The following is a 27,337-nucleotide window of genomic DNA, read 5'->3' on the forward strand; positions in this document are numbered from 1 at the left end:
CTTTTTAGACTATATACAACACAATCTGCCCAAGAATCCGAAATGAACTAATTTACATTCCCTTCTGATTGTGGTGGGGACGGTTGAGATAAACCAGTCTTCCTCATTTGGACACAACTGACAAAGTACAATGGGACTATTTACATTTCATTCCTAACCTATCTGATAAGTGTGTGGTGATGAATCTTTGTCATCTCCTACCGCCGGGAATGTCTGATTCAGTCTTTTTCATTTAGGACCCTGGGAATCTTTGAGTCCAGCCTACGAATCCAAATAGATTCCTTTAGTCGTCTTTGGTGAGTCGTCCAAGGGGTGTTACTTTCTAAGCATTTGAACCGTAGGTTCTTCACCCCATGGTGCCTGAAATGTTGCACCAATGCTGTGTCCATTTTGTGTCCGTTCTGTATGTTATATTTATGGTGTGTTAGTCTCATCCTGAGTGCGTTGCGTGTTTCACCCACGTACCGCTTGTGGCATCTTTTGCATTCCAGCAAGTAGATGCAGTTGGTCTGGTTCCTTGCGGTTCCCCGGGAATGGTTTTTGGCCATTGGACCAGTTCCAGGTAGGTGTCTAGTTTCCGTAACGGGTAATAGTCTTGACCTGACTTGGAGGTCGTTTAAGTTAGGACCCCTTCGGAATGCAGAAATGACCCTGAAATTTTCAACCATGTTTGTCCCAGCCATTATTTTGCGGAAATTGCGTTTGAGTCTGAAGTTGGCGTTTGTGGAGTATCTCGAGTATGTGGAAACCAATGGGATGATCTGTTGTCGGTGGGTTTGTTCCTGATAGTTTTGTCTTGCTGGTTTTCCCTTTGTACTGATCGGAGGAAAGATCTTGAGTAGCCCCTGTGTCTCAAAGTTCGAAATAGTGTTTGGGTTGCCTCGTTTTTGTCCTCCTCCCTAGAGCATATTCTGTCAAATCTTAGTACCTGTGACTTGAATATGCCCCTGAAGACGTGCTTGGGGTGGTGGCTGCTTTTATGTAGAAGCGAATGGGTGTCGGTTTCTTTGAAATACACCTTGCTGTCCAGGGTTCCTGTTAAGGGGAATTGTGGTCCCTTGTCAATGGTGGTACCCAGGAAATTTACCTGTTTTTCATGTAGGACAGGATCCACCGTTATCATTGGGTGATGGTTGTTAAGGGTGTTAATGAAAAATTTAAAAGTCCTCCTTAGAATAAGTCCACACCCCCCAAATGTCGTCCAGGTACCTGTAGTAATGGGCAGGTAGTTTGCTGCATTTTGTGAAGACCGTTTCTTCCCAATCCGCCAGGTATATGTTTGCGTAGGCCGGAGCGAATCGTTTTCCCATAGCCGTACCTTTAACTTGTAAAAAGTGTTGTCTGTTAAACTCGAAGTCGTTCCTCGTTAGGCTGAGGTGCAACAATGCTAGGAGTTCCTGATCTGATCTTTTTTCCGCCGGATACTTCTGCAGGAATTTCTTGACCGCTTGCATACCTAGGGGCACCTCAATGTTGGTATATAGGCTATTGACATCCATAGTGAACAGGAAGCATGGTTCTTTGAGGTGCATCATCCTGATCTTCTCCAGGAAGTCTTGGGTGTCCCTAATATAGCTTGGGTGCTTGTTCGATAAAGGAGTCAAGAAGAAATCAAGGTACTCCGCAATGCCATAGCTTTCGCTCCCACAATCCGAGACGATAGGGCGACCTGGTGGGATGCGGTTCGGAACTGTCCATTTAGTATGGGCTTTGTGGATTTTTGGTAGAAGATAGAAGTATCGTGCCCTAGGGGGTTTGGTACCGATTAGATAGTCAATCTGTTTTTTTTATCTAAAAACCTTTTTTCTTTTAGGGATTCCAGGATGTCCAGGATAAGTTTGGCTGTGTCTTGGAAGATGGGTCCTTTAAGGGGTGCATAATATGTAGTGTCATTTAATTGGCGGAGAGCCTCTTGAACATAATCCGTTCTGTCCATAATCACTATTGCATTACCCTTGTCCGCAGGTTTTATGACAATGCTAGTGTTCTGTCTCAGATTGCTAAGGGCTTGTTCTTCATCCGGTGTCAAGTTTGGTCTGTCCTGGTCTTGTTTTAGATGTCTCAATGTGCTAATGTCAATCTCCATTAGTCTGTTTAGTTTTGGTGATAACTTCTCGGTCTCTGGTTCCCATTGGGATTTTGGCATAAACGGTTTTTGTTACTGATTGAGTTGGACCAAAATATTCACACTGTTTAAGTCGCCTGTGGTATTCGGAAAGGGCGATGGTTGTTGAGTGTCTAGGTTTGAGAAGGTGGGCCAGGCTTGGTACAAAGGATAAGCCCTTCTTTAAAAGTGACATTTCTGATGTTGTTAGTGTCAAGGTTGTTGAAAGATTTACCACCTCCTTATCTTGGTTGTTTTGGCCCTTCAGCGGGTTGTCTACCCTAAAAAAACTTTCCATGCTTGCCACATGTCCTCCGCTGTTGTGTTTGTCCAGTGTATGTCCTCCCTTTCCGTGTTGAACTGGTTTCTTGGTAGTCTAGGGATGTGGGATCCCGTTTCCTTGATTAAAGAGTTTAGGATCTGAATGTTGGTTTTGGTGCGGGTCGGTATGCTGTCACTGTAGTTCACCATCGAAATGAAGATTTGTGCCTGTGGGAAGGTGTCCTTGGCTGCCCGAAGCAGTGCTTGTAGGTCCTTTTTTAACAGGCTGGGATTTCCCTGCATTCTATTATTTATGCCGAAGGAGAGGATGACCTTGATTGCGCCATCAAATGTTATGGTGTTGTGTTTTAGGAGTCGTGTGGCTTGGCCAAGATTTGCCCCTGGAAAACTATCCACCTGGACCCCGGAATCTAGGATTGGAGGGAGACGAGCTATATTTGAGTCTCCAATGATCAATATGGGTCTGGTTGGCAGAAGTTTCCAATTTTGTAGTTTGTCTCCATAATGTTTATGGAGTGTGAACAGTGGCTTTGGGGGGATACTTGAGTTTTGGTTTATCTCAGTTTCTTGACCTAATTTTTCTGGGTTTGAAATGGGGGGTCTTCTTGATATTATTGGTATGACCGGACTGGTTGGGACCTTTGCAATGTTAGTTCCGGATTCCTCTAGTGGCTCGTTGTCCTTCTCCCCCCTTGAAAATTCCGGATCGGGGCTCCAACATATATTTATTGGTGTACTGTCAACATTGTTTGCTGTTTTTTGTCTTTTTGGGGTTTCGTTGTTTGGTTCTGATGCACGTTTTGGTTGGGGGTTTGTATTTTCTAAATCCCCGGTCCTACTGAGGTGTGTTAGTTTCTCTGTAGCCTGCTTAAGTGTTGTGGTTTTAATTCCCGGGTTAGGGTTAGGAGAAAACTAATAAAAAGAGGGTTAGGGTTAGGGTTAGGTGTAAATTATTTATCTCGTCGACTCCCCCTGCCTCATCCAACGACTCAGCAGTTGAACTAGGGAGCCAAAGGCAATGCACGGGCCGACGCACGTCATCCGCAGCTCTTGTCTCCTTATTGACTACCAACTTGTTTCAAGAGTTGTGACCCAAATTGGTCTTATTGGCCATTTTATTTCTCATTTCTGCTGTAGTATCGTACAGGATCGTGTTCCAGGGTTGGTCTGCTTTGTACATTTTTTCATGCTTGGGTTATCGTATGCCCCTGAGGAGTTCCTAACTGGTGTTGGTTCATCCCCCTTAAAAGTCAATAAGCCAGGTCAGGTGTTCCTGTGTGGCCTTCAGGCATAGGGGTAGGGTTAATATCCTTAAGGGTCAGGGTTTATGATAAGGCGCTTGTTTGTTGTCCTAAATGGTAGGGTTTGGGGTTATGTTTAGGGTTAGGATTAAGTTTTAGGGTCAGGATTAAGTTTTAGGGTCAGGATTAAGTTTTAGGGTCAGGATTATGTTTAGGGTCAGGATTATGTTTAGGGTCAGGATTATGTTTAGGGTCAGGATTATGGGTTAGGGTTAAGGTTTGGGTTAGGGTTAGGGTTAGGGTTTGGCTTATTGTGCCAATGGGATCCTGGTCGGGCCGCACAATCCAGGATTTGACCTTCCAAGTTCCTATCTCTTAGACGGGATTTCGTATCCCGGATCCGGATTTTTAATCCAGATTCCAGATTTCACTTCCACTACTTTTCACCACTAGGGGCGCTCAAGAGCACCGATGTTCCCTATGTCCAGATTTGTTAAAGTTAGTGGAATAAGTGTTTAACACCCTTTCCGCTTCCACTAACTTTTCCAATTCCACTAACCAATCTTGACTTCCACTTACCCCTTCCACTATCTAAATTCTTCCACAAACTACCTCAATTTAGTAAAAAAAAACCTAAAAATGCCAAAATACAAAAAAATGATAGCTAATGAGATTTATTTCTTCAGATGCCCAAAAATTTGACATTGTGACCTCCTTGACCCCATTTGTTTGGATTTAACTCTTGAACATCTTCCAAACCTTCCTTGGCTCTTTGAAAAAAAAAAAACATCAGTTGGATCTCCTGGGTCTTCACATTGGGTCTCTTCTGGGTTGGAAGTCTTCAAAAGATGCAAAAGGCAACTTGTGCAGTTTTTGGGTAATACCTTGTTGGGAATACGAAGTATTGAAGTTTGATTAAAATATATGGAAATAACTTCCAGTGGACTACAACCTACATGAAATCCACTATTGTTGCATTAACTTTGGGACAAAAGTTCTCAGTAGGGTCAGGCTACCGAGCCAGTCTCGGAGCACAGATCTTTCTGATTGCAACAATGTCCTTGCTGGGCTTCCAGGTTGAAAAATTAAATGTGAGTGCTGCTTGAAAGGGAATAGATTGGAAAATGGAAGCTGGTTAGGGTTCGTGATACAAACCCTAGCACTACTTCCAGAATGCAATCTAAACCCATATGATTAGCTTCCGGATTAGCATTGGTAAAAGTGCTTTTTAGTCATAGAAAATAGTTATCTTTGTCCTAGGCCAATGACTGTCACTTATGTTGCATTTAAACATTTGACGATTCATAATCTGTTGGTTGCGCTGCCGTACATCAATCCCAGACCAATTTAGCCTGCTGGGGGGCGTGGCCCTCATATTCTTTCGCTGCCATGCACGGGGGCCTGGCACGAGCAAGGAAATCAACTTTACTACTCAATGGCACTCACGGCACCAAAGTTATGGCACTGTGAAACGGATACCTGTCTTGAAGTCACAGAAGGCCCGGTGACCTTTATGACTTTATTTGACCCTCTATAGGAATATACTATCATCATGAAACGTTTCGATCACTTACAACTCAATAGATTCTACCTTGATGTGACGTTTCAGCCTGATTGAAGCTTTTGTCTGAGAACTGGACCCAGAATAATGTCAAATTGTGCTTGGTGCAGCATAGTTCTGGGTGCCATTTAAGAACCATACGTGCTAATGACTCCATTCCTTCTGTTCTAGATCCAGACCATTAATTGTAGTATTATAAAACAGATCTGACCTCTCTAGGACATTCAGAGGAAAAGTTATGAGCCACCAAAGCTGTTTTTGGTAACCAACCTTCAAGTCACACCAGGCCATGGTTTGACCCCCTTAGGAATGTGCTTTCATCATGAAACAAAGGAATCACTTATAACTCAATAGATTCTACTTTCCTGTGACGTTTCAGCCTGATTGCACCTTGTTTTCACACAAATGTAAACAGAACAATGTGAGATTTTGAATGTACAACCACTTTATTACAGCTGCCATTTAAAAAACATACATTCTTTGGACTCCATTTATGGATTATAAGTAGCACACCATTATTTTGAGTACATTAAAACAGACCTGACTTCTCACTAAGGTGTCACATTCAATTTCTCACTTTGTGATGTACACGACTGCAGCCAGGAGCACAGATGCTGCATGAGCAGCTGAACAAACTCTTGTGCCAGCTGACAAAGACGAGTCCAATAGAGGTTCTGGTCAGCAGGGAGCTGCTCCTGTGTACTTCCCCGGTCAGAAGTAATTTCCATGGCTTTGGATCGCTACAATGTCACACACACACACACACACACACACACACACACACACACACACACACACACACACACACACACACACACACACACACACACACACACACACACACACACACACACGAGAGGATATGGAGGAGGCTGGTTTGGACTTGGAGAGACATGACTCCTTTCAAGACATGTGGATGGATTAGAAAGAAAAATGTTTACTCCGCTTGGCAGTCACCGTGTTTCTGCACCCAGCTGAGTCCTGTAACAAGAGGAGAGTGTTTGAGACACTGTGCTTGAGCTTTGCCTGTTAAACATGTGCGATCAGCCTCATATTTGGACAAGTGTCATCTGTGGCACACCTGAAAGTGCAGTAAAAATTTAAGCCAATCGAACAAAAAAAAAATTCCATCCTATTGCACCTTTAATTTTTTAGCTCCGGTCACTTTAAAATAATTTTCTTCTAAACCATAGGCGATGAAATGACCGTTCCAGTTAAAAAGGATTCATTTGTAGTCCCCCCAAAGACACATCCTAGTTTTACAGCTGTTGCATTACCTCTAGGGCAGCTTAGCTGACCTCTGCACGTCAAGATGATCCTTCCAATTAGGTTTGGCTGGCTGGAGGAAGTGAAGTCATCCAAAGTGTGTTACTGTGGACCCAAAGAGGAGCTTTTAGTTGGTTTTTGCACAAGCATTGGCTGAGGCTTAGCGTTTAAAATTGATTTGAGCCAACACTCACCTGAGATGCTGCACGATTAGCATGAAGGTTTAATGGGTTAACTGGCGCAGAGCTTCCTCTCCCAGTCGGATTTAAAATGCCATATTTGACCCTGTGGTGCAAAAAGGGCGGGGAAAGTGCCCACACATCCAGAACTGACGCTTTAAAGGCTCCGGCGGGCACAAATTCGACTTGAGTCAACGAGACGGTGTTCGGTATGCACCCAGAAAAGTTTCGGGCTGCTACGACAAACGGGAGCCGTGGTTTGGCCAAAAAAGTGGCTCAAATTTAGTCCAGGCTCCAGTTTGGGCCTTCGGTCCAACAATTGAATGGGGTTAGATGAGAAAATGGAAGACTGTACAGTTAGAGACAAACCCTACCACTACTTCCGGAAATCAATCTAAACCCATATGATTAGCTTCCGGATTAGCATTGATAAAAGTGCTTTTTAGTCATAGAAAATAGTTATCTTTGTCCTAGGCCAATGACTGTCACTTATGTTGCATTTAAACATATGACGATTCATAATCTGTTGGCTGTGCTGCCGTATAGCACTCCCAGACCAAGTTAGCCTGCTGGGGGGCGTGGCCCCATTTTCTTTCGCTGCCCTGCACGGGGGCCTGGCACGAGCAAGGAAATCAACTTTTCTTCTCAATGGAACTCAGGGCACCAAATTTGCCAAAAAGGGCGGGAAAAGTGCCCACACGTCCAGAACAGACACTTCAAAGGCTCCGACGGGCACAAATTTGACGTGAGTCAGTATTCGGTTTGCACCCAGAAAAGTTTCGGGCTGCTACAAACAGGAGCCGTGGTGTGGCCAAAAAAGTGGCCACACTTTGTCACAGGGGTTAAATGTAACTTATTCACCCCTTCATTGCATACCTTTTCTTGTAAAGCAAAGAGACTCAGCAAATATTAAGAAATGTTAATGATTAACACAGAACACAAACCCATACATAAATGTAAGCACGGAACCCTAACCCAAAGTGAAATTTAAACACGCAACACAAACCCAAAGTCAAACAGGAAAACAACAAAAACAGCAACCATGACAACCCCTTATGTCAACTTTCTGAGCCTAACATAAGGCGTTGCCCGTTTCAAAGTAGGCGACAGCCCCACCTTCCTCTTAATGATCTTGTTCAGTTGATTGAGTTTTCTTAGGTGTTCTCTTGAAAATAAAGAACAGAAACACAATTAGCCCAGTGAATGTGTTATATGGTGTGATAGCAATCACATGATTTCGACTTACTTGGGATGGCCCCTCCGGCTGTTTCTGTACGGAAAAGACTGAGGCAGCGGCGTCGGAGGTACACAAAACCTCCAAGTCCTTTGGCCACACCTCACTCTGCCTCACTGGTGAGGAGTTTGAGTGGCTTCAACATTTGAGTAGACACATGTGCTGTGACGAACATCAACACAGCGAGTTTGTCTTCCACACAGTGGACAAATCAAAAAGCCATCAAACTTTCTCTGTCTGGCTTGGGCCCACCCTGGCATGAAGAGTACCATCTCTTCTTTTGATGCTCATCATAGCAGGTCCAAATTTCTTGTGAATCTCAATGACTTCAAAGTTTATGAACTTGTCATCTTCATCGTTACGGGCCGTGCCCCTTTGCGGCCACAAGATGGCCTCAGTAACTTTTGCCTCCCCTGTTTCCCGGTGCTCTTTTTGTATTTTTTTTCCTCAAACAAGACAAAACAAGCCAATATTAAAACTGAGATTAATATAAATGAAAACATCATGCCAGTAGAATTTCAGCAAGTTACTTGTGAACATATTTGACCTCAAGTACTAATGCAGTCAGACTTTGAAACTCCAAATCGAGGTAGAATGTTTCGTTGCTTCCTAATTACGAAAAAAAAGTTGCAGGCCTAGATCTTGCTGGGAAATGGGTTTATCAAGATGTTGACAGATGTGTGAAAGTAAGAAATTAGTGGGAGTGCATAGTGTTTGAGCAATTTGTGTTTAAATGCATGTTCAGATAGAACTGCTTTGATGGAACCTTCATTTCTTGTTTTAGGCACATAAATTTCTCTTATGAAAACAAAGAAGATGTGGCAAGAGCTATGTGCCATAATCCTAGCACTGCGCAGAAGTTCTACGTGGCTCTCCCAGACAAGGAAACAGGCTTCGAAAGCAGAAACCTCACGTTTAAAGCACTTCAGATGGCAGTTGACAGTTCAGAGAGCACCAAATTCTGTGTTGATCAGGAAGTTTTATTGAGTGGGACAGACGGTACAAGCTCAGAATGTGAGGAACCTCTTAATGATGACAGCTTCATACAAAAAGCAGCCTACCCTCTCTTGGAAAAGAGAGATAAAAAAAAAGCCACCTCTCCATATTCAAGAAAAATTCCTCAGGGTGCTTCAAAAGACAACCCAGCTGAGCCACATCCAGACACTTCAGCAGAGATGGTTATAGGCGCCCAAGTTGAGGAACTTCCAGACATTTCAGCAGAGATGGTTAAAGATGCCACCAGAAAAGACAAAGGACATGCCAGCTGATCTTTTCTTTAAAAGCCGTTCATAAGCTGGTCACCGAGACCTGTTCCAAAAGAGCTGTTATTTAAAAGCTGGTATGAGTTGATCAAGATAATTTCCTTATAAGAGGGTTTTTTGAGCTGGTCCAGGTTAGCTGCTCGTTAAAAGCTTAACTGATTCAAATAAGGTATTTGTTATATGCCTAATATTTCTTGGTACTTTAATTGGGCGGGGGGCAAAATTAAAAACACCTTGGATAATGAATACTTATCAAGCACTAGATGTTTTGTTGTGAATGTGTTATATGGTGTGATAGCAATCACATGATTTTAACTTACTTGGGTTGTCCCCTCCGGCTGTTTCTGTACAGAATCAAAGGCAGCGGCGTCTGAGGCGGCGGCATTGGAGGCAGCAGCAGGGGTAGCCGGATCAGTGCCAGACTGCGTGTCCACCGAGAGGCAGACGAATAGGTCCCTCATGGTCTTTGCCCTCTTCACGTTTTCGTGGAGGGCGTAGAACCTCTCCTGCGTCTCTATGCTGTGGCACATGAACGAGGAGAGGTTCTTGCACACCTCCTGGTCATTACTCTCAAAGTTCTAGAAAAAAAAGCAAATTAGACTTGCGTCACTATACAAAGACACACACTGGTTTAGTGTTTTTGATACCCACATAAGTGGACACAGCAGTCCGGATGTCCTTGATGGACCGCTCTCCCTTCAGGCCCATCTCACTCCATGCACTGCGGAAGTAGCGGCCAATGTCCTTGGCCTCTCCACAGTCCAGAGCGGAGAAGAAGCAACTATTCCTCTCCACCAACCTGGAACGCAACCAGAGTCAGGTGGGGCACCAGCCGTATTCCTCGGCATCCAGGTAGATCTGGGCCGTCCCGAACTTCTCCACCTCTATAGCTGATGGACAGCTAGTGAAGTTGTGCAATGACTGTTAAACCTTTTCTTTTTTGCAGAAAAAAACTTAAAGATTACCAGAGCTTCCGCCTGGATTCTCGAACGGGAAAGGACCAAGAGAACGTTAAGCAGCAAGCCATTCCTTAAGATTTTGCTGCTACATGGCTTCTGGCTTACCATCATCATCCATCTCCACTGACTTGAGGTTTCTGATGAACACAGAGAAATTAGGAACGTGAGACATCACCAGAACCTGAAGTTCCTCTGTTACCTGTTTGTGATCAGAAATCACAGTTGGATTTCCAGGCTGACTCTGGACAGAGAAACACCAAAACCATGGAGTTGACGGGGAGTGTCTCACTTGTTGGGGGGTGTTCCTCAAGAGGCCTTCCTGCTACCTTTCTGGGCCTTTCTGTTACACCCGTTACAAAACGTTTCCCTACGTTTTCTTATATGATGTCCAATGTACACAGTGTGGTGGGGGCCATGCCAACTCTCCTCAATGCTGCCGGGTAACTGTGTAAAGAACAAAAATAAAAGACATATTGTAGAGAGCACAGATATAAGTCAGTAAGTTAAACCATTTCTAAATTCAGCACTTACCACTTTAACAAAGCCACGTTGAATAGGAACTCGTAGCTCCAAAACAGTCCTGCCTTGCAGCCGTGCATCATGTAATTTATGAAGAGCTTTGCTCTGCTGACCTTGGTCACGGCATTTTCTTGCATTTTTGTGGTGCCCTCTTCACAAAACACATATGCTGCATAGTCCTCCAAGTACGAGTCTGCAAAGATGCAGGACAAGATGAATGTAGCAAGAAAACATTCCACACACCTGCAAATAAACCAAGGCTGTGTCTCAATTCAGGGTCTGCATCCTACCTCGGCCGGATTCGTCGGCCGGTTACGTCACAGCGCCGCGACTAGGCCTGTCCCAATTCGAAGACTCCTTCAAATGCGGTCGACGAATGCGGCCTTCTTTTCGCCTGAATGAAGGATGGGTCGGGTGTATCCTTCAACAGGTAGCATTTCCCAAGATGCCTTGCGGGCCGGCCGGCAGAAAAACTTTTACAACAATGGCGGACAGTGAAGCGGGAGCTGTTGGAGAAGATAGCACGTATAAATGTAAGTATAAACTTGAAAACTGTTAGGGTAAGGGCTTCTTTTTTTATACACGAACATTTTTAGTTTGAAATGTTACCGTAGAAGTGCTTGTATTGCGGTCTTGGCTCGTATGTTCGGCCGCTCGGTGTCGCACTTCTCCCGCTACGTTTTCACCATGATTTTAATATTTTAGGGACTAAAGACAAAACCCAAGAATTCATAAAGCTTCGAGCGGAGATGGACCACATGTTCACCGGAGCAAAGCATTCGGCGTCTGTGGCATGGAGGTATGTCATATTTTATTTAAAAATTCGTTTGAGTTCATTTTTTTCTGCCAAAACATGAAAGGAATAATCCGTTGTCCTCCTTTTCTCTATCTTTTCTCTTCCTGTTTCTTTTTCTTACATGTTAGGAGTATTCTGGAGAAAATGTCCATCCAGGGGAAGGTGACCCCCATCCAGGCCAAAAAAAATGGGACAATTTAAAGAAAAAATATAAAGTATGTAGATGTGTGTGGAAAAATATAACATGAATACATGCTAAATCTAAAAAGTTTAAACAGGTTTGTTGGTATTTGTGTAAAATGACATAATTTTATTTTTTTACCTAGGATTGCAAGTATCCAGGGTCAGGAGAGGGGGTTAGTGGGAAGCCCACTGCTGCTACTTGGCCCTGGTTTGACCTCATGGATGAGTTATTAGGACAGAGACCCTCTATCAGTCCGCCTGTCCTAATTGCTTCTATCCGTGAGGACACTCCAGGGCCAAGTACAGCAGTGGAGGAAAGGGAGGAGAGTGAGGATGAAGATGGTCAGCCAGGAGGAAGTCAGCAGGGTGCAAGAAAAAGGAGAAGGGACAGCGATGACCAGCTTTTGGAGCTCATCAGAGAAGATATGAGGCTGCAGAGGGAGGACATGAGGCTGCAGAGGGAAGCAGAGCAGCAGAGGGCACAGGAGAGAAGGAAGACTTTTGGGAAGCTTTTTAGTCTGCTTGAAAAAATGATAAGTAAAGATTAACCGTATCTAACAAATGTTAAAATCTAAATAAAATCAGTTCTTAAACTCTTGAAGTTTATTTTTGTTTACAAATGTGAATTGTTTAATATTACAGGGTATCCACTGGGCCTTGAAAAGTCTTAAAAGGTGATCAATCGGTTTGGGTCAAATTAAGACCCTTAGAAAGTATTAAACACTGTTATCACATCTTTGCTCAGGCTCAGCTTTACAAACTATTTTCTCTGAATTAGCTCTCCAACAGTCCCAAAAACATTGTTTTAGTGCGTTATTTTGATCATTTTAATTAAAAAAAACAAACATAAAACAGCCTATTGTGGGTGCATTTGAATTGCTTCTAAAAGCAATATTAAAATATTGAGAATGTCTTGAGAAAGTATTAAAATGAACTTGAAGATTATTTTCCTTAACATGTATTGTTAAATGTAATAAACAAATAATGTAATATAGAAAATAATGCAGAAATGGATCAAACTTAATAGTTTTATTTCCAAAAACGTAGATCCAACAGGTTTGAACATATATACACAAAATATTTAAGGGAAACATACAAAATAATAGAAAAATCTAATATAAGGTGCAGGATTAACCTGAGTGTCCTGTTCCAAGACCGTTTCAAAAACTTAAGCAGGAAGTCTCTAACAGGGATGCTGGATCTGCTGAACAGATGACTCATGGATGGAGTGCTGGAGCTGAGACCCGTGGCTGCTCTTTTCAGGTTGACAAGTGAAGCATCCTACTGGGTGGTCTGCAGAGGGCTTCAAGATTCATCTTGACTGTCCACTGCATCGTCCATCGGTTTGCAGGGCTGGCTGTCGACGGCTGCTACATGACCAAGACTGAAACATAGACAAATAGGAGATAATAAATACAAAATCTACATACTATTGGTGAAATGTTAGGCTATTTAAAAAAAATGCATTCATTTGTTACCTGTTAACAGTAGTCATGGTCCAGTGGAACCTCCTCCAGGGCAGACACCTCACAGCACAGCTGGTCCCGCCAGCGTGCACCGCTGACATCCTCCAAGCCAGCCTCCCCCTCATCATCTCCACCATCCTCCTCAGGCTCATCCTCCGCCACCACAAAGTCTCCAGCACTGAGGCAGATGTTGTGAAGGATGGCACAAGCAGTAACAACCTGTAATACATAAAATAATTAATTTAAATTTATTTCAAAGAAATGTGAAAATCAATATTTCGTACACTTACGTGAGGCGCAAAGGTGTGGTGGACCTCCAGCGCTTGCAGGAAGATGGCTCTGAACCTGGTTTTCATCATTCCAAAAGCACGCTCTATCACAGAGCGTGCCTTGGAATGATGGCTGTTAAAGCGCTGGGCAGCCACACCTAGATTCCCACGTTTGTAGGGAGTGATGAGTGGGAGTGGGCTTTGCAGGCATGGGTACCCACCATCTGCGAGGATGAAGTGCCCTGGAGGAGGGTAGACTGACTGCCTGTACAGGGTGCTGTGGCGGAGCACCCTGGAGTCGTGCACCGACCCCGGCCAGCCCACGTAGGTGTCAATGAAGCGGCCCTGATGGTCACACACAGCCTGCAGGATGATAGAGGGGAACAGTTTCCTGTTCCTGTAGCAGTGACCATCAGGGCCGCTTGGAGGCTTGATCCTGATGTGGCAGCCGTTGATGGCACCTGCAGCTTTAACAAAAGCTCTGTGCCGTGCCAGCCCTGCAAACCCCTGGGACACCACCTCCAGGTCTTCAGGGGTCTTTGGAAGGTGGATGACCTGGTGGCGAATGGCCACAACCTCCTCCGTGACTCTGTGGACGATGCGGTGGACAGTCGAACGAGGTATCCCGAACGCTCTGGAGACCACCCTGTAAGATGCTCCACTTGCCAACCAGAAAAGAAACACCAGGGTCTCAATTGTGGCACCCCAACCATGACGCCGATCTTGGTTCAGCAGATTCAGCAGCACTGAAAGGGACTCCCTGCTCACACGAAAGTCTGGTCTCGGATCTTGCTGGTTGAAGAAACGGTCCAGGACTGGGACACTCAGGTTAATCCTGCAGTATCTGGGTCTAGTCTGGTTAAAGAGAAATACAGAACAAATAAAGTTTTATTTCAAAGCTGTAATTGTAAATGTGATAATATTGTACATATTCATGGTATTCTTTCACAATTCTAAAAAATTAACTTTTGAACAATGTATGCAATGAAGACCAAAAGATCAATTATGTTTTGAAAGTGCTGTCCATCATTAAGTTTTGTAAGTCATATAAAAAGTTTTTATTTTCGTTCACTAGATGTCCTTCTACAGGTAGTGTAATGTGCTCTTTCTGCTTACAGTTATTTGTTATTTAATGACATCCATATTTTAGAATGATTTATTTGTTATTTAAGCCTTTTTCACATTAGTTTTTCTTCTTACTTGAGTAACTGTTTTGGTGGGGAGCTTTTGTAGTTGAGTAAGTATAAAAGATTTGAAGTTGTATTTTAGTATAAGGTTCGATTTTAATACGGAGTATGTTTGCAACCTGTAAGAAGTAGCTAAAACTATCCAGTAAGCTAGCTATAGCCGATAGGTAAAGGCTACTTAATAGAAACTACAATACCTGTTCATTGTTGCTTCTCAGCCTGAGCAATATAAAATGCCTTCGCCGTCGATACATCTCTTGTAACTCCTCCAGAAGCAAGGAAATTATTAAAAAGCTCAATAATGCTTCGAGCGCTACCATTTTCCTTCTCCCTTCTGCTCAGCGCGGTTCCACGGTTGCTAGGCGACGGAACGTTCGCCGAGGGAGAGGCGGGAATTCATGAAGGCTAGGCCTGTCCAAATTCACAGCCGTTAACATCCGGTCTACCCGGCCGACGGAGGACGCAGCCCACGTCGGCCGGGTGGGCTGGGTCCTTCGAAGGATGCAGACCCTGAATTGAGACACAGCCCAAGTATTCTTTCTTACCAATGGCAGGGCCGAAGGAAATTGCCCTGAGCCTTGACGCTCTACCTTGACCCCCAAAGTGGGGGGCCACTGCCCGGAACGCCCTCTCCTGGCGCACACATAGCAAGCCATATAGGAAGACGTTCACATTTGATGTCGATGAGTGTTACGTGCCCTGCCCCTTTGCGGCCACAAGATGGCCTCAGTGACTTTTGCCTCGCCTGTCTCCTGGTGCTCAGCCGGACCTGGTTGGGTGACGTCATCAGCCAACAGCGGGAACACCGAATCACCAAGTGAGATCTCAGAGTCTGAGTCTTTCTTAAGCTGAGCATGGGTTAGGACACAAGCAGACAGTAAGTCAGAGTCAACACAGATTTCAGGCAGAGATATGAGCTCAGGAGGAGGTAAAACTAAACCACCAGCAGCGTCATTTCCTAAAATCAGGTCTACTCCTTGAGTGGGCAGCTCATCTAAAATAGCTACTTTTAGGTCACCAGAAATCAACGGACAAGTGAGGTGAACATGATGCACCTCCGCCAGAACGGAACCCATTTCGATACCCCGCAGCACCACAGAATAACCAGCCTGGCTGGTGACAGAACGGTAACACACTTCTTTTAATCAGGTTTTTAGAAGCTCCGGTATCTCTTAAAATCACCACTTCCTGGTTGATATCACTGCCTATCAAAGACACCACTCCAGCAGACAAACGGCTTAAAGCTCGAACAAGCGATTTCACATTTATCCACACTTTGTGGGCTTTTAGCACAAGCAGCTATGGGCTTTGTCGGAGGCGAGTTTCCATTCCTCCGGTTCTTTAGCTGGAGACGAAAGCAATCACAAATGAAGTGACCTTTTTCATGACAATAAAAACATTCCGGATGGTCACCATGGTCAGACGGTCTTGGAGAGGGTCTCACTATCCAAACAAATTTTGACTCTCCTTCCCCTTCTGGGCTGGCGTTTTTCATTCCTCCCTTTTGTAGATAGCTCCTTTTTGTTTTGTAGTAAAATCATTGTTGTAAATATTTCTCGTTTTGTAATAAATCCTTTGTTTTTTAAGCGACAGCACTTTATCATTTAACCCACACACCAATTTTATTACACCTCTCCTCATCACTCCTAGAGAGCCGGGGACATAATAACGTGGGGACTTGTCCGGGACTTGAACCCGGGACCTCTATTTTTTTGTTTTCCTTTCAGGCGCCTTGTAAAGCGCTCAAGTCCATTCCTTAACTATATTTCAAAACACTGCCATCATAATCTACAAAGAGGCATTTCTTTATATTTCTGTAACTTTATACCATAAGATTAGTTTTTCTAGTCATGTTAGTTTTTTTTGTACCGATGTTCTGTTTTATTCTGGAGCTTTAAGCCAAAATAAACAGATTGTATTTGAGAAACACGAGACACAGTGACACGAGAACTGGGCACACCATAAAGGGGCTAAGCTAGCACTGCGAACTTACGGCAACCACCTCTGTACAAATCAGCCAAGCTCACAACGAGGAGGCGGGAAAAAAAAAACAAAAAAAAAAAAAACATTATGCCGGAGACAGCGGGAAGAAACCAGCAGCAAAACCATTTCAATACCCCGCAACAACACAGAATAACCAGCCTGGCTGGTGACAGAACGGTAACACACTCCGTTTAATCAGGTTTTTAGAAGCTCCGGTATCTCTTAAAATCACCACTTCCTGCTTAATATCACTGCCTATCAAAGACACCACTCCAGCAGACAAACTGCTTAAAGCTCGAATGAGCGATTTCACATTTATCCACACTTTGTGGGCTTTTAGCACAAGCTGCTATGGGCTTCATCGGAGGTGAGCTTCTATTCCTCCGGTTCTTTAGCTGGAGACGAAAGCAATCACAAATGAAGTGACCTTTTTCATGACAATAAAAATCATTCCGGAAGGTCACCATGGTCAGACGGTCTTGGAGAGGGTCTCACAAACTGAACAGAGTCAGATTTTGACTCTCTGGGCCGATGAGTTAAAGCGTACTCGTCGCCTAATAGGGTTGAAAGAGTTGAGACCTTTTGTTCATTGAGATACAAAACGAGCCTCTCAGGCACATGTCTTTTAAACTCTTCTATGAAATTTAATTCTTTCAGGTCAGCTAACGAAATTACTTCTGAAGCAGAACACCATTTCTCAAAATGAATCGATTTTGCATGAGCATATTCAACATTTGACTGGTTAGACTGAGGTTTGTCTGAGCAAAAGCGCTGACGGTAGGCCTCCGGGACGAGTTCATACGCATTTAACACAGCAGCTTTTACACACTCATAATTCGAGCTGTCCGTTAGAGGGTTAGGGTTAGGCTCATTACTCAGACAACATGCACATTGCCATCTCACTGCTATCTCACTGCTTTTATGCTGGAAAGTGGTATCAAGAAAGACTGCTGCAACAGCTGTTCTTCGGAGATCTTTAGTGCAAAGGTGACATCAACAAGACACTGGCATGCAGGAGAGCTGGTGACTTAGAGGGAGAGCAAGATGCTTTGTCTTCATTTTCCTCTTCTGTTGCTGTGACAAAGTGGGCTCCTGAATAGGGAGACAAAACAATGACACCTGATCACGTTAAGAGATTTGGCGCAAAGTCAAAATTATTATGGCACTGCAATGATTAATAACTTTTTTTTTTCTAATTTCTGTAGGTTCTCACCGTAGTTGAGGGGGAGACAGAAAAAGAGAGCTTCCTCTTCACTGCCTGTTGGGGCTGCTCGACGGGCTCCTCCAAATCAGAGGAGGGCGAGGGCAAGAGCTGGAGCTGTGTCTCTGCCTCCTCAGGCTCGGACCGTGGCTGCTCATCAGAGGAGGATGAATCATCTGACGGCGAGGGCTGTGTTTGCTTGATGGCCTCCTGAGGCCCCGACTGTGGCTGAGCCAGCCTCTGCAAAGAAAGAAATTTTGTTCTGGCACAAAATTTCTTCCTGTACGCTGTTAATAAATTAGTTATCCAAACAAACTGATTATGGATGGGACGTTTATTTGGGATGTATTTTTCATTCACTCACCTTGGCCACAGTCAAAGCCTGTTGAAGGCGACGCACCTCCGGTGTCAGATAATGGACCCTCTCCATGCAGGCGGGGTTCCTGTAGCCCTGGGTGGCGCTGGATGTGGGCGCGTTGAGATCGATTGTGCTGACCATTGGAGGGGTTGGGTCAGTGGCCCACAGCTCTTGCAGTAGCTGAATGGCCACACTCCGTGTCAACTTACTTATTTTCTTGGCTATGACCTTCCCACTCAGGTCCTCGTGTGCCTTGACGCGTTTCTCTACATTAAATATGTAGGGAAGACAGTTTCGCACGGGGCAGGGACCTGGTGGAATGACAATACGTCCTGTTGAGTATTTGTTCAGGAGCTCCCTCTCCTTCACGTTGACCACAGCGTGAAAGTCACGGAGGTGCTTAGAAACGTGCTGCAGTGGTTTTCTGCAAATCGGGGACTTGCTGGCAGTCTTTGTTTTTGTCATCATTAAAAGTAAAGAAAGGAATGGTTATTTCACACATCACATTCCATACAGTAACAGTTCATTTATAAAGCTAATTTAAAATATTACATTAAACATGTGTGGTGATGTATAGCTGGCTTAGATGGAATAAAGATGAGCAGGAGGCACAATAAATGTGTTATTAAGCATGTGTGATCATGTTAAGGTGTCACAGATACAGCCAAGAACTACAGCAAATCTAATTTATGTGTTATTAACCATGTAAAGATGTGTCGGATGGAGTAAAACCACAGAGTTACAGCTAAAGTAGTCCAGAATTAAACACCAAATTTAAGGTTTAATGTAAAGGGTGAGCACATCTCCCCAAAAATGATTCAACTTTAATGCCTGCATGCACACATGTGTTTTGTCAGTCTGTGACATGGTCATGAAGAGTGTTTAAAGCTAAAACACTCAAATGGCATCAAGGAGTGTGTTGTTTTTAAATATTTATTTTATTTATGTAATTGTTCCATAACTGATCCATTTTCTTGGTTTCATCTGCTTAAAAACACGTTAATACACATTTAAAGTGACCAAAACATATGCACACTCATCAATTGTAGCTGTCATTTAGTGTTTTTTAACAAGATGTGAACAGGAAAACGCACGTGCGTTGCGCACAAAATAGTCAAAAGCATGCATCTAAAATAGATCAACATGTTGCAGTTACGGTCAGACTTTAACTGAAGTTGCAATAATTAGTTAACTGAGGGGCTGCGCACGCACTTAGGAGACTTACCTGTTGATGGTCTAGTGGGTGGACTGGTCTGACACGAGGAGCGCTTGTATTAATGCCAAAGCTGAGCCATCACGCGGAGCCACGTCATCAGCATGCGTCTGCGCAGTGCGCTTCTTCAGCTCAGAAAAGCGCTGTTAGCAGAGGCTGTCTGTCTGGTCTGATCGTTGAAGTCCACACATCTGGTGATGGCCAGAGGTCTCCTGGACACAGCGCAATCATTTGGAACGCACTGATCGCTTCCCAGACTGAGCAAAACGCATGTCTGTGCCAGGAGCTTTGCGCATGTGCTCACTTGATTAACGCATGTCTGTGACTGCGCTGTGCACGTGATTAATTAAGCGTCTTTTAAGGTTTAAACACCGTGAAACCTGACGGGAAATGTTCCAGAACCTGCTGAAAGAGTGGTAAAGGATGAACTGCGGAGTTTATAACGGATTTTCCTCTCCAACAGAATGGAGTGAAAAGAATGTATGGTTTATAAGTATCACCCAGAATTATGTGTTCGGAAGGTAAAGCCTATGAGCAGGTGAAAAACCAAAACAAAAATAGTATGTGTGTACTAAGAAACAGTGTAATTGTGTAAAGTTTCATTATATCTATATAAGCTAACATTTATAAATACATGATTAAATCATTCAAATCAAATTCACTTAAATTCATCATTACAACTATTTATGATTCAACGTTATATCAAAACAATAAATAATTAGCAGATTTGAAATAACTTATTTAACAGTCACAAAGTTGATTACTAAATACCCAACACAAACGTGATGCGTGTACAGAGCCAGCTCCGAGCTGCTGTAAACAGTCATTCGTCAGCTGATCGGCATCACACACACGCATTACAAATCGGCGTCTTACCGGCTGCCTCTTGTCTTTTAAGATGAATCTCGTTTGCATCGTTTCCTCTAAGAACTTTAAAAAAGAGTTTTCTCCTCTCCCAAGCCCTATATAAAACATTTCAGAAAATGCGCGATGACGCACTGAGACATGGAGAGACACGCGCACTGACCATAATTAGTTCCAGCTGTTTTCAATAACCAGCTACCCCGTGTTTCTTTTATTCTTTATTCTATCTTCTATTTTATTTATTTATTTTTAGTTTTTTTTAACTTTTATGTTTTATTTTTGTTTTTATTTTAATTTAAAATACGAACGCTGTATAGTCCAGACTTTGACCGCTCAGAGATAAATATTAAAGTGCTGGCAATGCATTCTGATGCCGGTCCACTTAAAACAAGCTAATTTTTATTTATAACTTTAGGATAATAAACATTGCTTGGTTTGATCAAATCGTATTTTCAAATCTGAATAATATTTCCACATTTTTCACCGTAATAGGTGGGAGTCAAGCTTTTTATTATGTACCTATTTTCTCTTCCGCGTTTGATATGATTCCACCTGCCATGTAGGTGGCGGTAATACAACCTGTCTATCAGCAAGTTCAACACCACTGAAGAGTGCAAGGGAAGTTGTCTTTTCAGCGTGGGCACGTGTTGGCGACAGGTAAGCTCCCAGCGTTGTCTTTCAAAATGTTTTCTTAAATTTACGCCTGGTGTACATTTAGCAAGATTTATATCAGCAATAGTGTGCTCATACGAAGGTCAAACATGTTTTATATAATTGTATCGATGTTTGAGTTTTTGTTGTTGTAACAATGTTCGAGTTGAGCTGCGCTTGGCCTGGAAAGCAGACGAGAGCAGACGGTAGCAGCGGGGGGAGGGCTGAAAGCCGGCGTTTAAGTCGGACAGATATCCCTACATGTGTATCTCGTGGGTGACGATGGCTGGAGATAACGCGTTAGAGTTCATACTTGTTTAATTATTTATTTTAATTATGGTGCCTTAGCAGCTGAAACACATCCTCACGTGCTTGTGGATATCATATATTGTATATGGAGACCTGACTGTAATAATAAATAAAGGTTATCAGCTGTAACTTTAGTGTGCTCATAGGAAACGTGACAAAAGAACACAAAACACATTTCTCTCTATGGCCCATATAGTTGTCATCATCAAACCCTGATTTATAGCTACAACTATTATTTCACACTCTACCACCGGATGTTTGGATCAAAATATGAACCAGTCAGATCTTAGATCAGGTGAGAGCCATGCGTTTCCCGTCATGCCCTAGGTTTAGCATCCGGTGGAGAGCAACTGCAGCGCCTTGCTCCAAAATCTGCGGCTGCCTTGATCTCACGAGGATATCGTTGCCTACGTATGCATGACGTCAGAGCAAGTCAGCGTCAAGACGTACACATATCTAACCGGCATGCACAGCACGCCGATCAACGGTGATCGAATCTGCGCAGAACTGGCTCATCTCGAACACGGCCACAATTTTTATAACCTTGTGCTGCAAGATGAATTCCCAAGAGATTTGGAGTTTTCCAAACTCTGGGTGTTCCTCAGGGTGTGTCCGAATCCAGGGGATTGGGATGAAATTAACGATTAAAAAACAAAATCATCAGCTTTGTTGTATCCTTTGGTCTAGGTTTCTATTTACTGAAAAAAAGCAAAAATGGTGAGTGGATATAAAGACAGAACATTTCTTTATTTTTGGAAAAGGTGAAGAAACTCAGCTTTATGTGTCTTCTGTCCATAGAGCAAGGTGTGTGGCCTCTGCTTCGGCAGCTACGCCAATCTCAGGCAGCATCTCGGGAAGTCTCATCAGATTCCGAATGAACAAGAGTTTAAAATTCTTGTTAAATACGGGAATGCCCGGTGAGTTTAACACTTTTTTAAAAAACATCTGACTAACCTGAAATTTCAGAGAAAAATAGAACAGGTCAGATGCACCTAATAAATAAAATTACTAACATAAGCTCAGGAATCTTTCTTTGCTTCACTGTTCTGGTGCTGAAAATATCATTAATGCGGATCGAAGGAGATACACACATAAATGCACCTCTTATTTGGAAACTATATTTACTGCAGCTTCCAGAGGTAGAATTTTTTTTTAATCTTTCATTTGCAATGTATAAAATAAACACAAACAAATACAGGATGCATTACAGCCTGGAGGCTGTTGGTGGAGCCTGGCTGCTGGTGGAGCCTGGCTGCTGGGCCTGGAGGTTGCTGGGCCTAGAGTCTGGTGTGTGTGTGTGTGTGTGTGTGTGTGTGTGTGTGTGTGTGTGTGTGTGTGTGTGTGTGTGTGTGTGTGTGTGTGCATGTGTGCGTGCGTGTGCATGTGTGCGTGCGTGTGTGTGTGTGTGTGTGCTCTGTCTTCTCCATCCCCAGTGAGTCGTGGAGGATGGCTGCTTATACTGAGCCAGGATTCTCTGGAGGTTTCTTCCTGTTAAAAGGGAGTTTTCCTCTCCACTGTCACTGCATGCTTGCTTAGTATGAGGATTGCTGTATAGTCACTGACACTAGTCAGTGACTTGATGCAATTTGCTGGGTTCCTTATATAGGAAACATTATTTCTGATTGGCTTAATGAACTGACCTGAATTGGAATGTTTATTATGTGAAGTGCCTTGAGACGACTCTTGTCGTGATTTGGCGCTTTATAAATAAACTTGAATTGAATTGCTGGGCCTGGAGGCTGCTGGTGGAGCCTGGCTGCTGGGCCTGGAGGCTGCTGGTGGAACCCAGGAGTTCCTGTGAGTGGAGCGTGGCCTGGTGGATGTTGTATTCTTCATCTAGCCATTGAGCCATCATACTTAGCATTCTTACTGGGCTAACATCAGAAGTCCAAATGTCCGTGGTAAGACTGATGTGTTTTGTGTTTTTGTCCAGCAAACAATGCATGTGTGTTGCAAGAAGTTGGAACAGGTGTCCGAAAAGTAGCGTCGGCTCGGTATTTAATACTGTGACTCAAGAAAGTTTATTAGCTGGCGAAAGCTCAGGTCCTCCACAAACGAAAATGGCTGGTCGGCGAATGCAGTTAAATCCATTATTTTGTCGTTGATACCCTTAGCTCATGGGTCGCTCTTGTTAAACTTTTTACTTCTGTTAAACGCCTTGCCAATAGTTACCAGTCCAGAGGCTGTCTCCTGTTGCTGGGATGATTGCTAGCCCACTAGTATTGGCGGCTTTGTAATCCTCCCAGATGTTTTTGCGGTGATGGAGTTTCAAGTGACTTATAAGATTAGTTGTGTTGTAGCTTCTTTTTTTACCCCCTCGTGGCACTTCTGCTGAACATGTGTTACAAACAGTGGGTGAATCATCTTTCTCTGACACGCTAAAGAAGGCCAACATGGTTGATTTTGACATGCTAGCATTTTAATGGTGCGCAGTAGAGGATTGTCCAAGCCAAGATACACTGAATGACCGTCCTGTGCGGTACGAGTCAAACCAGGCGTGTGCTTTCTCTGTGATGCCCATGCTAGAGAGTGTGGACAAAAGGAAGCCATGGTTGACAATGTCAAATGCTGCCGATAAGTCAAGCAGGATAAGCACTGAGGATGTGGCAGTCACTCTAGCTTCTTTTAAGAGCAGTTTATGTGTAAGCAAACATTTTTAACCTTCACAAGTCATAAAATGTATTGACAAAATTTGAGAAGTGACTTCCTACGTCAACCTTACTTCATAGTAATTAATAATTCATCTTTTTATGAGTGAGAAAAACAGTAACATTTGGTTTTAAAAATTTATATGCCTGGAGTTCATGTCTTATTTTTTTTCTCATGCAGCTATAGCGGACTGTTAACTTGTCCAATCTGCGACAAGCAAAATATTTCTCGTTTGGACAAGCACTTTCGAGATGGTCATTGCATCAGTGCCTCAGAAGTATGTGCATTCAACTGATTACCATTAAAAAATCTGCAAGTTGAGATGTAAGACTGATTTCCGATCTGAATTAATAAAAAAATTGAATAAAGTGTTTTGGTGACAGGAACGGGATGCATTGATGAGGGAGGCCAAGAGGAAGGCGATAGTTAAAGAACTGGCTGCTCTTCGGGCCTCAGATCCAAATGCTAACCTGGTCTCATCTCTGGACCTGGGGACCACACAAAGTCAAGGTACCTTAAACTGTGTTTAGGTAAACAAGTGGATCCAAATATTGTGCAGGGTTTTTCCTGGCTCATATTGAGGCAGAGGTGGTACCATCTTGACCATGTGCCAGCACATGCATACTCTGTGCATTCAACTGCCTCACTTTTTTAAAGGCAAAATATTATGAAAGGCTCAATAATATGCATTAGATTGGTGTTTAGTTCCTTTTTCCCATCTGATATTTATAGTTAATATTTTTATAAATGTAATCTACATTTCAGTAACATTTTAGGTTTGTATTAATAACACTCATCTTAGTCTAAATAACACATAAATATATGCATTAAAATATAATGCATTTCATTAACATCCATTTGTGTTGGAAATGGTAATTTTATTTCTGCTGCTAACAATGTAATGGTGGCATGTCTATTATGTTAGGGTTAGGGTGTGTGTTCCGTTTTGCCTTGGCCCCCAAAATGCCTTGAAACGGCCCTGGGTGCGTGACAGAGTTTTTAAGGTGATCTGAACTGTATCAGATGTATAAATATTACATGTGTATAACTTATTGTTTTATACAGGTAAAAACGTGTAGTGGAGATGCATCTACCTACATCTGCCTTTCAAGCTTTGTTTTCTTGTTTTTATTTAACTATTTTCCGGTCCTGTCTGTCTCTCATCTTTCTGCATCTCCTCTAAAGTCTCCAGAAAAACTGCTGCCCAGATTCTTACTTTTTCACCTCATCAGTGTAACGGTCAGCAATGGTCAGTTTATGACCAGCTTGACATATGGTAAAAGGGGTGACACTAGGGGTGGGCAATATAAATGATATAAGGTAGAAACGATGATATAAGGTAGAAACGATCTAAAATTGGGTTATGATAGAGTTTTTGGCTATATCGCCATACCACAATATCACGATAACACATGACGTCACTAAGATGTGCACCCTGCTGACATTGGGGCAACAGAGTGGCAGTGACTGCAAGCATGGAGTGGGCGGAGGAGGCCAAATGCCTCAAGTGGCATTTATTTGCCACATGAGGATATTTAAAAGCATGTCATTTTGACATAAACGGAGGAAAAAATATATCGCAATATATATCGTTACCGCACATGCTTCAGATTATTTCGCAATAGATTTGAGGTCATATCGCCCAGCCCTAGGTGACACGAGTTTGCACGTGTTCCCTTTTTAATCCACTCCACTCCAAGCAGAGCTGTGTGTCTCCACACGGTGATAATACGGTGTCAACAAACTTTTCTCTCCGGTGCCTGCTGGTAGGGCTGCTCGATTATGGCAAAAATAATCACGATTATGGTGACTGAAATTGAGATCATGATTATTTAGGACGATTTTTCAATTTATGTTGATTTTATTTGTTTTTATTCATCATAAAATTGCTCAGGGCACAATCAGGACAAAAATAAGAAACAAGATGATCACTAAAATAACTCCTGATTCCCAGTATAAAAAGACCAATATACTTATAGCTCATGGTTTATGACCCAAGGGCTATAGACCTTGGTTTAACTCGTTTAAGTACCAGTACAGACCCAAATACCAATATCTTGCAAATACTGACAGCAAGAATTATACAGTGGCATTTATAACAAATAAATGCAAATAAATTGATGTTCACAAAATGTTGCGTAACATTTGAGTCGTGTCGAGGTGCTGTAGGAGCGTGCACTAGCACCGTGTCCTCAGAGAGATTAGTTATTATTTATCAGCGTGAGGAACTTATTTCTACCTTATTTATAAACTTTTTATTTACAGGTCCATCAGTTAATGTAATAATTGTCCCAACCACAGCTGCACCCCCCACCCCCCAACCCAGTCTCACAACAATCGGGGCAAGCTGCATGTGTGTTTAGCGCGCCGCACGCGCACATTTAGCCGTTTTTATCGGCTCAGGAGTCCGCAGGTGCGGTGTGTGTGTCACTCACTCTGGTTAATCCAACAGGGAGCCGGCTCCGAGAGCTGTTTCTTTAGCGACCGACACATCACTACATCATTCCCTTTCCTAATGTCCTGAAGAACGGTCCGGAGCGCAGGCGGAGTGTTTAGCTAACCTGCAGGAAACATCGACAACAGTTATCCAGAAAGTAGCTAAGGGTTACCAGAGGTGTTTCTGAGGTGTTTGCTAGGTACTTTTAAGTTAAAAAGTCAAGAAGGGGGTCTGAAAAGCTGCTAGAAATAGTGTCAAAGTCACTAAGTTGGCAACACTGTGGGGGGAGCGCTTCATTTGTAACTCAGGGCAGCGCAAGCGGGAGGAGCAAATAATCAGCTTGTTTTGTTTTTTATAATCGTTCAAAACGCAGATCGTAATCGTGATTAAAATTTGATTAATTGAGCAGCCCTACCTGCTGGGATGTTTTCATGTTCTCTCCCCCAAGGTCTTCTCCTCTCCTCTCCACTCACACAAGACAGAAGAACAAAGAACTTATCAGTTATAATAATCATTAACTTTTGGTCATTGCTAATAATAATTATTCATAATTATTTAAATGTTCATTGATCTGTGCTTTAATTACTGAAAGTGTGAAACCATGTTAACCTCCTGAGACCCGAATTTATATTTAGTATGATGTAAACTAAAAAATATTGACAGGCTTCCTAGAAAATCCTGAAAGAAAAGATAATTTTTAATTTAAATTCAACATTGTGTGTGTGTGTGTGTGTTTTCACCCTTGACCTGTTTTCATGTCTGATAAAAATGTTTGTTCTCTAATTTATGAGTTTCTAAGGTGCTTAAATCATAATCGTTGGTATTTTCCGACTCCGCTTTGTTCGCTTCCTGGTTACTAGGAGCAGTAGAAACTCTAATTTCACTCTGGGATTAATAAAGTATTGATTGATTGATTGATAGAAAAATGCAGCTTTGGTCACGTGATCGTGTTATTTGAAATCACAATTTTGGTCCAGAACCAATAGATCTTTCAGCCCTATTTGGCACAATGCAAGAGTGTTTACGTATATCACATAATACTGCATTTATGGTAATCCCATAGAAACAAAGTGCAACCTGCATAAAAAATCAAATGAAATATAAAATGTGATGTATGCGATTTGCAGTGGCTCATTTCTCACAATTTGACAGAGCATGCTGTCA

General features: G+C 42.9%; 1 protein-coding gene and 1 long non-coding RNA gene across 2 annotated transcripts; one reads left to right on the forward strand and one right to left on the reverse strand.

Annotated features, from left to right (window-relative positions):
* The first annotated feature begins 10,809 nt into the window (after window positions 1–10,809).
* Window positions 10,810–11,944, forward strand: LOC129153778 (uncharacterized). Its single transcript, XR_011521675.1, has 2 exons — window positions 10,810–11,140; window positions 11,313–11,944. It is a non-coding gene; the product is annotated as an uncharacterized lncRNA (long non-coding RNA).
* A 1,394-nt stretch (window positions 11,945–13,338) lies between these two features.
* On the reverse strand, window positions 13,339–14,979 carry LOC139071703 (putative nuclease HARBI1). Its single transcript, XM_070554574.1, has 3 exons — window positions 14,706–14,979; window positions 13,480–14,176; window positions 13,339–13,397 (listed from the first exon to the last, which is right to left on the reverse strand). Exons 1-3 carry the CDS (start codon window positions 14,826–14,828, stop codon window positions 13,339–13,341), a joined length of 879 nt encoding a protein of 292 aa, XP_070410675.1. The 5' UTR covers window positions 14,829–14,979.
* Window positions 14,980–27,337: the final 12,358 nt, after the last annotated feature.

Source organism: Nothobranchius furzeri, chromosome 9, assembly GCF_043380555.1.
Source record: "Nothobranchius furzeri strain GRZ-AD chromosome 9, NfurGRZ-RIMD1, whole genome shotgun sequence".
NCBI classification, from domain to species: Eukaryota; Metazoa; Chordata; class Actinopteri; order Cyprinodontiformes; family Nothobranchiidae; genus Nothobranchius; species Nothobranchius furzeri.